Source organism: Dermacentor andersoni, chromosome 3 (genome assembly GCF_023375885.2).
Source record: "Dermacentor andersoni chromosome 3, qqDerAnde1_hic_scaffold, whole genome shotgun sequence".
NCBI lineage: Eukaryota > Metazoa > Arthropoda > Arachnida > Ixodida > Ixodidae > Dermacentor > Dermacentor andersoni.
Window position 1 is genome coordinate 171,091,060 of NC_092816.1, and position 16,789 is coordinate 171,107,848.

The window sequence follows — 16,789 nt, forward strand, 5'->3', positions numbered from 1 at the left end:
CAAGGGCATCTAAGGCCAAAGAGCACCAGTACATGTGTTCTCGCTTAGTAAAATTGTGGGTTTAGTGCTATGACTTAAAATAGAGGCTGTATAGAGGCTTTCACGTAAGACAAATCTATAAATACTAGTGAATAAATTCTAAAATAATTATGAAGATAAATATAAAGTCTTAAATGCGTTGGTTATAGGCGCACATGGTAAATTATTGTGGATTGACTGAGTCCCTTTCTGTACAATTCTTGCTCACGCAAGAAGTGCAAGAGAGCTCGGACATACTTTTGTGCATCAGATTGTACCTCACCTGTGAGGCACAATCTGATGGTTAGGATGGAATGAGATGATATCTAGAAAGTTAGTTTGACCAAGATATTTATGCACTCTTTTAAAGTTACAAAGTGCATCCGCTGATAAGAACATCGAGGGATGGGGTGATATATGGTGTGTGTAGATTTCCTTACAATGAGCTACTCGCTCTCGGTGAAGTTCGGGACATTAAATGAGGACATGTAGGACGGTTACGTTCTCACCGCAGCGTGTGCACGTCGGTGAGTCAGTTGCAGTCAAGAGATATTTGTGTATGCCATAAGTGTGTCCAATTCTGAGTCGTGCCAGGGTGACTTCGGTGTGTCTATCAAGCTTCAGTGGGAAAGGTTTGGTTAATTGCGGTTTAAGAAAGTGCAGCTTATTTTCAACTTCCTTGTCCCACTAAGCTTCCCAATGATTATGGAACGCCTTTCGTACCGCAGTTTCATATCTACACCGGGTACCCAGCTTACATCAATTGTATCCCGATGAGCCGCTTCTGCAGCATTTTTGTCCGCCATTTCATGGCCTGCGATCCCAGAGTGGCCTGGCACCCACCATACAACAAGAGCAAGGTTTTGTTTATGCGCTACGTGGATCTGTTTAAGGAGCCGGTTAATTACAGGGTTTCGGCTTGCTTTGCCACCGGACAGGGCTGTGACAACGCTTAAGGAATCTTTGTATATTATAGACTTTTCTATCTTGTGCTGTACTATATGCGCAATAGTGATCAGAATACCGTACGCTTCCGCTGTAAAAATGCTGCTAAGTGTATGCGACGTTTTAGAGTTGGAGAAGTTTGGGCCATGGGCTGCACATGATACAAATTTGCAGATTTTGAAGCATCAGTGAAAAATGCAGTAGATCTGTCCTTGTCTTCAAGAGCCATGAAATGTTGCTGGATGAGGGCACTTGGACAACTCTTTTTCTTAAGCTCTCTAAAGGACAAATCACAAGTGACAGGACATTGCTCCCAAGGTGGGATGGGTTCAGCATGGTTTCCACCTCTACCCAAGTATAGAGCGACAGAATGTGAACCATTTTCCACTGTGGGTATAGGCTTTGCAGTTCCAATGTACTACCACGCAACTACTTCCAGCCCGACGCCAGCATATATCGTTGTCTTGTGCTCTTGTACGGGCGATTCCCCTCGAACTTGTATGCAGCCTCAGTGCGGCAGACTTTTTAGATGAATTCAGACAGTTCACAGCAAGAAGTGTTTGCAGCACAGTGTATTCAGACAAATGTCTCACGAAAAGAACAGCATCAAAAGAATTAAAACGACACTGGGAGTCAGTTCGAGACGAACGTGTGCTGCAGTACTTCGGAAGTTTATGGTGGGATGTTCCCCATGGTGGGGCGGTTTCAGGGAATGAGTTATACGCACAGTCAAGACAGCGCTACGAAAAGCGTTGAAGACAACTTTTCTGAACTTTGTTGAATTACAGGCTGTATAGAAAGAAGCTTAATCTCTAGTTAACTCGCGACCATTGACTACAATATCAACTCAGCTGGAAAAGCCACTACTTACACCAGCTCAGCTTCTGATCGGCTGAAGGTTAATCTCCATTCCTGAAGACAATACTGCGGAGAAGGAGCCAAATTCTACAAAGGATGAAAAAAGAGACGGTGGAGACGAGGGAAAGCTTGTCTCGAGATCTTCTGGAAGAGATGGCGAAAAGAATATGTTTGCAGCTACCATCAGCTCACTACGTCAATATCACTTCTTGCAGCGAAGCGAAAGTAAGCGACGTTGTACTTATTATGGACAAAAAGTCCAAGACATTTGTGGGGCCTGGCTCTAATCGTGGAGACATTTCCAGGTCGAGATAATCACGTTCGTCTATGTCTCTTTAAAACGTCTGACGAAAAATAAAGGTATGTCGGGCTGTGTAGCATCTCTACGGCTCGAAAGCTTCAAAATAACCCATTTGCCCCGCCAGGAGGACGTTGTAAATTCATATAGAAGACAAAGAATACTTCTTAACGCTCCTGGCACATTCCTTGCTTCTCCTTTTTCTTTACTCTTCCAATGAACACCGAACATGAAGTAGACGGTTTTACGACTTCTGACAGGCGCAAAGCCACCCTCTTCGCAATGCGGCCACCGCTGTTGAGAACGAACACGTGACCTTAGCGCAACACCATAGCCATTAGGCCACCGCAGCGGGCTCCACACTACGCCTAAAGGGTGATACACCGACGCCAAACCGAAAGAAACAAGAAAAGAACGTTGGCCCGCGTCCTACACATGAGACACTGCAGTCAAATAGGATTATCAGGATCTCACTGTCTCGAGATTGATTGGCATTTCAAACCTTGCGCAAATACACAAATCTAGCACTAGTATCAGTATCGTATCACCAGTTCACCTGCTTTTGTTACAAAGCGTCCATGACCGACCCAGTTTACGAGTTGACCGGCCGGCGACGAAATGCGAGTAGGAATTCAAAACAGTTCGAAATCAAAATATTTCCATCTTCAAAATGTCCACGCGTTTCGTTCACCTTTCCGTAATGATTAATTTTAGGCTATATAAAGAAGAACCAGATTATATGCATCCTTACGCATTGGAGCAACCCTAATGTCATTGCTTTAACTGACCGTAGGAAAATCGTGGAACTCACTTGAAGTCATTAAAGCTACGGCTGCCGGACTGGACTTAGCACGCGAATAATATATTTAGTTATGTTCGTTAACTAATATATTTAGTTAATATGTTCGTTCGAATAGAAACTAAACCTCATTCTGCAACATACAAGATCGCAACAATGGACATGCGTGGTTGTAAGGGCGAATTTGCAGGGAACACCATCTCTGAATTCGGAATGACCATACATATATTGAAACAGAGGCCTAATTGAGCTTTTACTGGAAACATAGATTACGATGCGTTTCGTTTTTTTTTTTTTCTCGAAGCTTGAGGATCGATGTAGCGTCAACTCTGAAGCAAGCGGAATACTAGCGCCTAACAAAGGTTTAAACCTGGTGTTGTCTCGTGCAGTTCATATAGTCTATAATGTATATTAGCTGCAATATATGAGTTATTAGAAAGCTTCTTTAGAGCTGTTAGAGAAGTAAACGACAACGGAGAATGGAAAATTGCAGTGCGCGGAATCCACTGCTCCTCAACTGATCGGAGTTGCGGAATTAAAAAGATCTGTAATTAATCGATTATGTGCAGCAAATATTTGTATTCATTTAGGTCATACTGTTTTTTTTACAAAGAGACCAATGTGGGAACCTAGAGATAAGTAGAAATATCACGTTCATGACTCAAATTCGGCAGCTCTAAGCTAAATCACACTTCTAGAAACAATATTTCCGGTAACATGTAAGGCGGCCAAAATCTATGCATTTTGCGAGGGTCTCAATTGTGTCTATAATTTATTGTTATGATTGGTGCAAACATGGCGTAAACACCTTTACCATTACAACTAAGCACTGAGTTCTTCCATTGTATTTCCCTGTTCAGACAAGTTGTTGCTTAGATATTGGTCACACGCTGAGCACGAGGTCGCGGGATCGAATCCCGGTCATGGCGGCCGTATTTCGATGGGGGCGAAATGCGAAAACACCCGTGTACTTAGATTTAGGTGCACGTTAAAGAACCCCAGGTGGTCGAAATTTCCTGAGTCCTCCACTACGGCGTGCCTCAGAATCAGAAAGTGGTTTTGGCACGTAAAACCCCATAATTTTTAGATATTGGTCACACACGCAGTTAGTATGGCGCGACGGCCAAAATGTTCTTTACTTTTTCTTGATCTAAACGCTCAGGTTTTCGCACCCCAATGCACGAACACCGAGCACTCTTGGCTGCAGCTGTGTCAAATCGGGCGACTTCCAACAGCCCTGCACAATACTGACAACTTGCTTACCGCCATGATATCATATGGACGTTTATAATTGACATCGTTATTATTACTTTACTACGTATAACAAAAGTTATTATTTATGCATATACAGAATATTCAGCCTAATTGTACACAATCTTGAACATTAAAAGACCTTAAAGCAAGTTGTGGGTTACAACTTAAGCTTAAAATAGACAGCTAGAGTGAAATTGGAGGCGACAACGGCGAACTACATGCTCATTTCATCTCCGGGCGCCCAGCATCATTCCGTGCAGACCACACTTATCTGTATCTTGCTTACCCAACATCCCAATAGACGTTATTTCTCCTTATATTCAAACACAAACGAATATTGAACATCTTCACATTGTGGCTTCTCGAATACAGGTGTTGTGAAATATCTATAAGTATTCAACTGGTATTCAAAATATCCTATATTCGCCTTCCTCTAAGCAATCTGTGCAGGCCCTCTGTTGATCAACGCCTTGCGCGGCAAGTCTGGGTATAGAATTCTATCCTTAAAGGGACACTTAAAGGTATGAATGAATGAATTAATATTTGATGTTTAATGGCGCAAGGGCCAAGTATGACCAAAGAGCGCCATGTCTGCGGTAATGAGTTTGCAGTGTAATTATGATTTCTATGAATTTTGTTTAACATGGCTGTAAAGGGGCCTTAAAGATAGTCGCTCTAGTAGTGCGTAAAATCTGCATAATAAAATTATGGAGATGACGTATGACTTGTACTACGAACATTCAGATGCATCTCAAAAGAATGATACGATATGTAAAATATATCAAGTTATGAGAAATGCTAGAGCACTGCTGCCTCCTTAGAGCCCTTGAAACACAAGGGCCTGGAGGCATGTGCTATATGCAACAGCTATCACAGCGGCATCCTCTGAAGAGATGAGACGCTACGAACGTGTGGGGCTAATAACATGCAACACATATTTCAGAAAACCTAGGACTACGTTGGTGTGAAAGAGCGGTTCTGGGCCGAGTAACATTACAGGATGAAGGGGGATGTGCTGCCGGTATGCTAAGGGAGAATGTTTCTCTCAGATTCGGCTGCCCGACACTCCAGGAGGACGTGGAGGACGGTCAGCCTCTCCCCACATCTACCACAGGTTGGAGGATCATTTTCAGTGAGTATAAAAAGTTATGCGTGGGCAATGTGTGTCCTATTTTGAGACGACAGAATAGGACATCTGTTGGCCGTGATTTTGTTGCAGAGAGCCAAGAGCCTAACTGTGGCTTTATCAAGTGCAGTTTGTTATTTATTTCTTCATCCCACATGCGTTGCCAGTGGTTTCGTAATTTCCTTCTTAAGAAAGGCTTCAGGTCTGTGACAGGGACCGAAGCAGTAGGAATAACTGCATGCAAAGTAATTGATATGGCCATCTGGTCCGCTAGAACATTACCCTCGATGCCCTTATGTCCAGGCACCTAGCATATAATCACATGTTGGTTAAATATATATGCTTTACACAGGACGGAATAGAGTTCAATAATTACCGGATTTTTGTGGTTACAGAATGACATCAAGGCATTCACAACACTAAAGGAGTCCGTATATATAACTGATTTCTGGAGTTTCGATTTCTGTATGTGCTTTACAGCCGACAATAGAGGGTAGGCCTCAGCCATAAAGATACTAGTTTCCGGATGCAGTACACCGGATTCCGAGAAGGGTGGACCGACGGCTGCATAGGACAACCCGTCGTGTGACTTCGATGCGTCTGTGTAGAACTGCATGCAGGAGTGTTTGTACTGGAGTTCCCGGAACTGCATTTGGATTTCAATCTCTGGAGCGTACTTTGTAACTTGCATGAAAGATATATCGCATTGTATCAGCTGCCACTCCCAAGGAGGTAGCAACTTGGCTGGATGCATTAGGAGAAGCTCGAGGAGTGGGACATGCATTTCATCACTAAGCTCCCTCACACGCAGCGAGAAAGGCTGTCTTACGGAGGGACGATTACGAAAGAGTGTAGCATCTGTCATATCGTTAATGGTATGAAAACACGGATGTTGAGGATTAGAGTGGACTTTCAGAAAATATATTTGGCTGATGCATGTCCTCTGCAGATGGATTGACCCCTCATTTGACTCTACGTATAAACTTCCAATGGGACTTGTTCTGAAAGCGCCAGTGGCCAGTCGGATTCCTAGATGGTGGACCGGATCTAGCATCTTTAGCGCGCTCGGGGCGGCAGAATGATAGATCACGGCACCGTAGTCCAACCGTGGTCGAATGAGGCTCTTGTAAAGATTCATTAAACATTTCGTGTCGCTGGCCCATGTTGTGTGGGATAACACTTTCAGTTAAGTTCATTGTTTTAAGTATTTCTAAATAGCTTTCTACTAAATTTACCATATTTGCAGAATGCCCAATTCCGATAAGTCTCGCAAGATCCCGTATCGCCACGTTGTGTCATACGCCTTTTCCATATCGAGAAATATCGATAAGAAGAACTGTTTATGTATAAATGCGTCCCGGATATTTCCTTCAATGCGTACAAGATGATCAGTTGTGGAGCGCCCTTCTCTGAAGCCACACTGATAGGTATCAAGCATTTTCTTCTGTTCAAGGAAATGAATCATTCGCCGATTAATCATTTTTTCAAATACCTTACAAAGGCAACTTGTCAGGGCTATCGGGCGGTAACTTGCCCCTGAGGAAGGATCTTTGCCTTGTTTCAAAACAGAGATCACAATGGCTTCTTTCCATGCAGTTGGAAGGTATCCTACAGCCCAACTGGTGTTGAAAATTGTGAGCAGTGTAACTTGGGTGTCATTGTGTAAGTTTTTCATAATTTCATACATGATTCTGCCAGAGTGCGGTGCAGAGCTCTTGCATGCGCTTGATGTACCCGGCTTCGATTGGCTCGGGCAAGACACTTGAACCCAAGGTAATTATTAGGTGCTTCGTCTGAATCTCTTTGCCATCCCGCCTCATCTTAATTCTTCTATCATTGATCACCTCACGGAAGCCATCGAGGATTTGTGCTTCAGTCAGCTCAAGCAAATCATAATCCGACACAACACCACGGGTGGTGCTGATTGTACGGTGCGGAGTTACTGTTATGTGGGTCTCCCCAAATGACACTAGTTTCGCTTGTTTCTCATACTGTTTCAGATCGCGGAGCGCCAAGAGGAGGTCACCGCTTGCCATCCTCGACACCTTGTAACCTGGACCAAAAACATCAGTCAAGGACTTTGATACAAGGAATCGTGAAATGGTTCGCACTGTTTTGTTTTACTTTTCAGTGTGAATAACATGGAAGCGGGGAAAATTCTGAATTTGATGTTCGAAAAACTTGAAGGCATCTTCGGTGCACCCTCGTTTATGAGGGCGATCAGGAAGGGGGGGGAATGAAGTTTCCATGAACATATATAAACATTCGGCAACAGCGCCGACCGCCCACCACGAAGCCCAACGAGGGGACGCGGCAGAACTTGCATACAAGTCCGCACGACGCCAGTCGTACGCCGCCACTATAACCAAATATGGTGTACACAAAGTTGGACAGCCACACAGGGTTAACCTTCGCCGCCAAGGAGAAGGAAGTAAATAGAAGAGAGAAGGAGACACGAAAGGTGGAAAGTAAGGGAAAGACGAAGGTTGTAGGAATAGAGAGACAGGAAAAGGCGACTGCCGATTTCCTCCAGGTGGGTCAGTCTGGAAGTGCCGTGGCCGAAGAGGTATGTTGCCTCCGCCGGGGGGCCTTAACGGTCCAAAGACCCAGCATCGGCTCAACCCCCCGGATCCCCTTTTCCCCAGACAAGGCTAAGCCGCGCACGACTACACGCGGGAGGATCGAACCCTCGTGTGCTCGCGTACGTGGTGCCGCAACACACCAAACGCCTGCTTACGCAGACACCCCTGGGGGGGGGACACTAAAGGTAAATATTAAGTCAAGCTAAAGTGATAGATTAGTGCTCGAGAATCTCTTAGGCGTCTAGATTATGGCGAACAGAGCCTTAATAATCGAGAAATTGATGACATGGTTAGAGGCTCCCTCTGGACATTCAAGTACTTGCCCGATGACAAAAGCACTCCTCACTTAAATTCTGTTGCTAGTATTCAACCATTCCTTGCAAAAAACAAAATCCTTTTATCGCAACATAATACAAAATAAAATGCTAGTTGCCCAGTTCCATTTCATTTTTGAGAAAAGAGATCTCATTGAAATTACCCTTGACAACGACACGGGCGGTCGAAAGGTTTAATTTTCGCACGACTCCGCGCCGCCGACGCTTTCGCGTTTCACTAGTTTTGTTATCGCGTAGTGCTGCTCTGGTTTTGCTGGCTCGCGAAACTCGCACAAACTGTAAGCAGCAGCGAACTCATTTTCCATGTTATGTCGCGGAATTCTCGAACGGTCTACACCACTTGACGAAAAAGCAGCTGCAGCGGCGAATCCACCGCTCTGTCTTGGCTCAGTGCCGCCGTCTGCTGGGGGCCATTTTACTTACCAACAGCAGCAAAGCAAAGTGATTGTGTATGCAACGTCACCATTTCCCCGGTTGGGTGGCGGGAGAATTGAATTTCGAAAAAGTCATTCGGAGCCTTCAGGTGCAATTTTCCCGTAAACTATCGTTTCTTGCCGCGAAAAAAGCGTTGCGAGGTTTCTGGAATGGTGGTCAAAAAGTTCACGTCGACTTAGTATTTGCCTTTAGTGTCCTCTTAAGTGGGTCCCGCCGTTCATAAGACGATGCTGAAGCTATTAACGATAACGACATTGACACATAGATATTTGGCTCAGCCAGGTCATGAGTGCATAATACTTCAGTCTCTTAAGCTCCACAACTAACTAGCATGGTGTGAACGTTAAGGGCAGGCATAGGCCACTGATATTTTAAACGGTAAGCAATGCTTCTAATATTCTGAAGGTGATGTGACGCCGAGCTACACGAAGATGAGCAGCATTTTATGTTTGGCTGGATCAGCTCAACGATAGAATGTGTGAGCGATAGGGGCATGTGTGAGCGGGCGATGGTGGCCGAGTCTTGAGTGCTCAAGGGAGAAAAGCGGGGAGGAACCGCGCCGCCTCCTATCGCGCGCGATACATCAGGGGAAGTGGATGGAGGGGGGTTGTCATCTGGGATTCTGTGGTTGCGCAACATGTTTATTTGCCTTGTCTGACGCATCATCTACAGTGACTTTTACTTAGATACGTAGATTTATTGGATACTTATACGTATAATTAAATATCCTTTTGCGAGGTCTTCTGTATACGTGAAGTTTGTTTCCAGTAAAACTATTGTTTACCTTTATAAAGCTGTATCTTCGCGTTTGTATATTCCATTGTATCTTCGCATTTCTAATGTACGAGAGCGAGTCAAATGAAAGTGAGCCAACCCACATCGAGCAATATAGGTTCGGCTTATTATGTGCGAGGTTTGCGCATCTCTCATTTACAAAAGTCACACGTAGGTGAGATGATAAAGGCTCTTTAATGGTCTCATAGACTCGGCTGAATATGGTTGCGTGACATAGTCGATACGCCAACAGCTTAACAGCGCAGTGTCGTGAGATTTTTGATTGCTGAAGGTGTTTCCCAAAACGAAATTAGTCCCCGTATGGCTGCCCGGTACGTTGAACATTGCATTTCATTGGCCACTGTGAACCTTTAGAGCAAACGGTTTGAAGAAGGACGTGAAAGTTGCAAAGACGATCGAATACCCGGCCAAAGCCACAGTGCAATCACCTTCAAGATAATTACAAAGGCTCATGAGCTGATTAGAAAAGAACGCAGGATAAGCACAGATGAATTCATCAATGAGCAGGGGGGTGCACATCAGTCACGGTTCGGGTCGCAGCATAATTCATGAACATCTCGGTTATCGGCTCTTGTGTACGGAATGGGTTTCCAAGATTTTGAGCCACCGCCAGAAGACGGAGAAGTTCGGCGCTGCCTTCAATCATGTAATTCGGTACCACAATGGGGGTGATTCCTTTTTGTCTGCAGTTGTGACCGGGGACGAATCATGGTACCACTACTACGTGACTCAAACACGACGGCAAAGCTTACAGTGGAAACATTTGAATCCACCACTCCCAGACAAAGCAAAGACCGTCATTTCTGCGGGAAAGGTGTTGGTGACTTTCTTTTCGATGGTCAGGGGTCATTATTGATCGAATTTGCCAAACCTGTAGAGAGAATATCGTTTCCTATATTGTGAAACGCCGGTTCGGCTGTGTGTTGCAGTCAAGAGCAAACGACGTGGAAAATTGACTAGTGGGGTTATCTTACTCTACGACAATGCCCGGCCCCACGTCGTTGATGTGGTTAACACAAAACTGGCAAAGTTCAAGTGGTAAACGCTGCAACATCCTCCATACAGCCCGGACCTGTCGCCTTGGGACTTCCGCGTTTTGGGGCAACTCAACAAACAGCTCAAGGAAACCTGATTCGTGTCGCACGATGACGTGGAAGAGTCAGTTACAGACTTATTGAACAAGCAACACAATTAGGTTTATGAGACGGGAATCACGCGACTCATTAGTCATCGAGACAAATGCCTAAATGCTCGTGGATGCTGCTTTCAAATAAAGTACCCCGTTTGTCATCATTTGCGTCGCCATCGTATATTTTGCAGAACTAATGCGTACTATATATTCTCTCTGTTGAGACCATAATTCCGATGCAATTACTATACACGACCGGTGAGAGCTGCTCCTGCGCAATACAGTGGAACAAAAGACAGCGTCATTGAGATTTTTCCCTGGCCATTGCACATGCACAAAAATGTAAACAAATTTCTTGAATGACAAAGTTTCGTAAAAGTATTTCTCTTCGACTAGCAGTGTTAGAGTCATTACGTAATCAAAGAGTACTGACCGCTTACGTAAATACCTCGGAAAATATCTACAGAGATTCCACAGCTACCTTAATTCTACCCAAGAAATGCAGGAAGCTACCTATAATGAAAGGGGCCAGACAAAGCGACACAATCTCTCCAATGCTACTCGCTGCGTGCTTAGAAGTGCTGAAGCTATTGAACTAGGAAGGCTTAGGAGTAAGAATAGACGGGGAATATTTCAGCAACCTTCGGATCGCCGATGACATTGTTCTATTCAGCAACAGTGCAGCAAATGATTGAGGACCGTAACAGAGAGTGTAAGAGTAGGGTTTAAGATAAATATGCAGAAGAGAAAGATAATGATGAATAGCCGGGCAAGGAACCAACAGTTCAGGATCGCCAGTCAGCCTCGATACTCTGTGAAGGAGTACGTTTACCTAGGTCACTTATTCACAGGGAACCATAATCATGAGCAGGCAATTCATAGAAGAATAAAAATGGGTTGGATCGCATACGGCAGACATTGTCAGCTCCTGACTGGAAGCTTACCATTATCGTTGAAGAGGAAGGTGTACAATCAGTGCATTGTACTGGCGCTGACATATGGGGCAGAGACTTGGAGACTGACAAAGAACTTTGAGAGTTAAGAACCGCGCAAAGAGCGACGGAACGAAGAATGCTAGGCATAACGTTAAAAGACAGAAAGAGAGCGGTTTGGATCAGAGAGCAAAGGGGTATAGCCGATATTCTAATTGATATTAATAGAAAAAATGGAGCTCGGCAGGTCATGTAAGGCGCAGGTTAAATAGCCCTTGCACCGTTAAGGTTACAGAATGGGCACCAAGAGTAGGGAAGCACAGTCGAGGACGGCAGAAGACTAGGTGGGGCTATGAAATTAGGAAATTCGCAGGGGCTATTGGAATCGGTTAGCGCAGGACAGAAGAAATTGGAGATCGCAAAGAGAGGCCTTCGTCATGCACTGGACATAAAATAGGCTTATGATGATGATTATGATGATGATGATGGTAATTTCATGGCATTTACATTTTTCACATCGGCGTGGACTGCTTTACTGGTTTTGAACGGATATATTTCATAAGTACGTGTGATATTTTTGTTTACTTATTAAATTGACAAAAAACATTAAAGCATAGATATAAGTATTTTGGGCGCAATTTTCGGGACATACAACTATACTCTTTTCTAAAAACAATAATTTTTTTACTTTTCTTGACATTGCGTAGAGTTCAAGAATTCGTTTGCAGCATATGTGGAAATGGCAATGCAGTTATTCATGTATTTGACCCCTCCACAAATTCTGTGATGAGGAGGCCGAGCTGCTACGTGAGCCTCTCCCCCCCCCCCCCCCCCCCCGAACGATATTGCTGGCTACGCCACTGGCAGGAAGGCGGGTTTTCTGGTAGAAACGCGGCCTCTTGCGTGGGGCGCCCTGCAACGGAGTCGAATGCCAGCTAGCGGTATTGCAAGGAATCGGGCGCGCCGCTCCGTGGCCCCAGAGACGCCGGCGAGCGCAAATGGCGGACGACGCGCCTGGTTTGTGCATGGTAGAAACGGTGGAAATGCGGTTTCTTCGAGTATTCGCATAACAGAATTATGTTTTCTCTTGTAGTCAAATTACAATCTGAGAACTATCATGTCTGCAGGTTGTGTAAGTCATAGTTTACGATTTTCCACGTATTCTAGCTTGAAAAATTCAATTATTTCAGTAAAATCCTTGCATCACATGCAAGGCCTGGGTATTGCTGGTTCGAAAATCTTTTCGACAAAACGACGTCCGACGCCGACACCGTGTTTTCTGCGACACAGGCTCCTTAACGCTATCGCGTTAATATCATTGGCCTATGCGAGCGCCCACGTTTGGACCGTGCTCGTTAAATGTCACGTTTGTCCAAGTATGTGGTTACAAGCACCACGTCACAGCTTTCGGAGGCACCTTCTAGGGCTATTTGTGTGGAGCTTTAGAGACTGATGTGTTAGACACTGACGGCATCTGTGCGTAATATATTTGTGTATCTCCATGGTAGTCGTTACGCGGAATCGTTTCAAATGATTCTATACCGTAAACCAACAAATCGAAAGGAGAATTATCAGCGATAAGCTTTACGGCAGAGTGGGTTAAGAGGTAACGAAAAATTCACTTCGCTACATTGATACGCACAATGTCTGAACGATGTAAGGGACTGGCGTTGTGTCTCTTCTCAGCAGAACTACATTTGTACAAATTGCTCTTGCCTTCTCATAATGAAGTAATTAGGCGGAACTTTTGCGCGCTCGCACACGCACACGCACCCGCAAGAGCACCCCCCCCCATGCCCACACACATACACAGCGCTGTGTGTGCGCACTGTGTGTGTGTGCGCGTTCTTGGGGGGGAGGGGGTGCGTGTGTGGGTGAATGCGAAGTGCAACAATGGCGTCTAATTATTTCAACATGACGATGTACTAAATAGCCCAACCGCAACTTCTTATATGCCCTTAGGACCATTTTGTGATTTTCACCATTCATAAAAGTAGCTGCCCTTTATACGGACACGCATCTGCCTGTATGCGTCGCGAAGATATGACATTTGTTTATGGAATACATTAACGCACCAAATATTGCAGCATTCTCCACCACTGCATGAATAATCACGGCATTGCTGCGAGGAGTGGCGAACCTCCTAACACGCTTATGTGTTTCATACGGCGCTGCTACACAGATGAACGGAGAACAATGCCTTGTCTCCTAGGTAGGAACTGGGGTCCTCATGTTGAACGACACAGCAGAGTGTCAGCCTTAAGCCTCAAACTTCTGTCATAAAAGAAATTACGAACAAAACAAACATTTATTGCCATTCCGCTCTGTGAAGACCAGGGAAGCTGTTTAGCACACGACACGGAGGTGACACATAATTTTGAAGAATGGTACGAACTTATTTAATGTCCTGATGGGTGGTTATCGCGATGAAACATACGTACACTTATGTCTTGTCTTGATCCGTGGTCATTATTTCACTCACAACTGCAATCACATTCTTCTATGTCAAATAGCTGCACGTACAGCTCTGGGTGGTCGGTTGGGCCGGATCGGTGTTGCATCGCTAGGGATTTGTGCGCAACACGGAAAGCGACACATCCACATTGAAATCACCGACAAGGACTACGGGTAAACGCAGTTAATTCACGCAACGTGAGTATCCATGAACCTTAAGGGATTATCAATGATTGCATTTTTTGCTTGCTTATGGGGGTATGAGCCATTGCTCACGGGGGTATAAGCCGATGATAATGGCAATTTTCGACATGGCTGTTGAGTATGCTGCATGCGTCATTAGAATGAATTCAGGCACTCTTCGCTTCACTTTGCTGAATGCTTGTAGCCTCTGCGCTACGGACTATTAACCATTTCATTTTTGCTTGCTTACGGGTGCATGAACACTTAAGGGGAGGGGAATCAGCCATTGATGATGATAGTATTTTTTTTTCACGGACAACAAAAATGCACGGATCCCTAGCCATATAGAGCTTCGCTGTAAAAAAAGAATGCATCGCCATTGTGGCACGATCACTGTTAAACAAAATCGAATTAAAAATCTGCTTTACCGTCAAGTACAACTGTGCATTTAGAAAAATCAAATTAACAGGTTGCCTTACTTCTTGCGGAACGCTTTGCGCCTTTTTTTTATTATGGAGCCGTCTCATATATATATATATATATATATATATATATGGTATTACTTTCAACACAGACCCTGTATACCGATACAGGGTCTGCCCTGAAAGTAGTCCCAGTGAATTTATTGTTACGCGACTGTACGTCGGAGCGCGGTCTAACTGGTGGTGGCGGAACCCAGCTAAGCAGCGCTCCGTAGCTCAGTGTGCTCCGAGCAGCGATGAGTGTAGGAAGGGCCTCTCCGTGAGAGTTATCTTTTATACTTGTGCAAGTGAAAATGCAGCGCTCGTTAGAACAAAGACTTGCGATCAACTTTCGCGTGAAACATGTCAAGACTGCTAGGTGAAACTGTTACTAGGCTCAAGACTGCTTACGAAGAACATACCCTGTCAGATCGGCAAGTGTTTCGGTGGTACAAGGCCTTTTTGGGAGACCGGGAAGAGGTAGACGACGAGGACCACGCCTGACGGCCATCCACGACCGTGCTACCACGGCTGACAATGTGACGCGAGTGAGGGAACTGTTTAACTGATATCGACGATTAAGTGTTCGTTTAATAGCAGACTTCTTGGTCATTCAGAAAACTCAAAGTTCATGAAATCGTTACAAATGATATCAGCATGCGGAAGGTGGCGCAAATATGTTTCCAAAAGTGCTCACTGACTACAGAAAGTCACGCCGCTTTGAAACGCTCCAAGAAAACCTCGGCACGTGCAAACGTGATCGAAAATTTTCGGACAACACCATTATAGGTGACGAGACTTAGGCATTTGAAATGGCCCGGAGACCAAAAGTCAATCAACGGAGTGGCACAGGCACTCGTCCCCTCTCCAGAAGAAAGCCGGGATGAGCAAATCGAAGATCAAGATCATGCTCATCGCTTTTTTTACATCCATGCACTGGTTCATCACGAGTTTACAGAACCAGGAACCGCTCTGAACTCCGAATTTTAGGTGACAGTCCTCAAAAGGCTGAAACGCAGGGTTCAACGCATCCGGCCGGACATTGCAGACAACTGGAAGTTGCACCGCGATAAAGCGCGGGCCCACAGTGCCTTCATCGTCAGCGACTACCTGGTTAAAGCAGGGGTGCCAACGTTCCCCCCGCACCTGTACAGCCAGGACTTGGCTCCCTCCGACTGTTTTCTGTTTCCATGCCTGAAACCCCCCATGGAAGGCAAGCATTTTGGGACAGTGGACGGGATCAAAGCAGCTTGCGCCGCAGCACTAGAGGCAATTCCGTAGGAGGACTATCGCAACGCATTCGAGAGCTGGAAATCTCGCTGGAGCCGATGTATAGACGCAAAGGGAGAGTATTTTAAAAATGTTTAAACACTTTCAACGATAAATTCAATAAATGATTTTTAATGGCCTTACTGACATTACTTTCAGGGCAGACCGTGTATATATATTGTGTTTCAGCCTTTTTACTGTGACGCTGCGATTGGCAAGAGCGATGTAGCTCAACACGCCGTATGCTGAAGAACTCCAGGTCATCTGTCGGCATGCATTAAAACTCCCCAAAACAAATAACGACTTAAACCACACCACTCACCACTGTAGTCGAGATCCCGTTGCCGCACCGGCCACCTGAACAGCGAGGGTCCTTGCGGCGAGTGATGTATGGCAGCAGCAGAAAGGAGATCGGTATCAGCAGCGTGACACAGCCCGTAATGAGCACGAACGACCAGAAACTGTGTCCAACACGTTGAGCGGCCCGTGACGTTGCCTGCATACAAATCTCCCTATATATTGCCGCGGTACTCAAATGATACTCAAAAGACGCTATGGTGCCTTCCTTATATGACAAGAAAGTGTGTGATGTCACACGGACTGCGAAGCCCTTTTTGTTCATTGTTTTCCTCTTCGGCTGATAACTTGTAAGCAAAGTACACTTTTTTTCGTAAAATATTTGGTGAAAGAGCGAAGCACGCGGCCTTCTTCGTGAACTAACACGGAACTTCGAAGCGGTCGCTTCCTTGGCTCACTTCATGTGGTTCACGAAGCCTCGAGTGGGCAGCAGTCCGTGACATGCCATCCTTGGTGGATTCTCGGGGTCTCAGTAGATTTGGAGCACGGATGGCGTGGACATGGACGAATGGATACGCTTGTACGAGCGTGTCAGCAGCTACAAGAGGCGGAACGCTAC

The 16,789-nt window shown here is 45.2% G+C and overlaps 1 protein-coding gene across 1 annotated transcript in view; it reads right to left on the reverse strand.

Annotated features, from left to right (window-relative positions):
* LOC126524469 (uncharacterized) overlaps nucleotides 1-16,789 on the reverse strand; it is an 83,819-nt gene that overhangs the window by 49,576 nt on the left and 17,454 nt on the right. Inside the window, exon 4 of the mRNA XM_055067326.2 lies at nucleotides 16,196-16,369. Within this exon, the coding sequence (XP_054923301.1) occupies nucleotides 16,196-16,369 (174 nt within the window). The remainder of the gene's footprint in view (nucleotides 1-16,195; nucleotides 16,370-16,789) is intronic.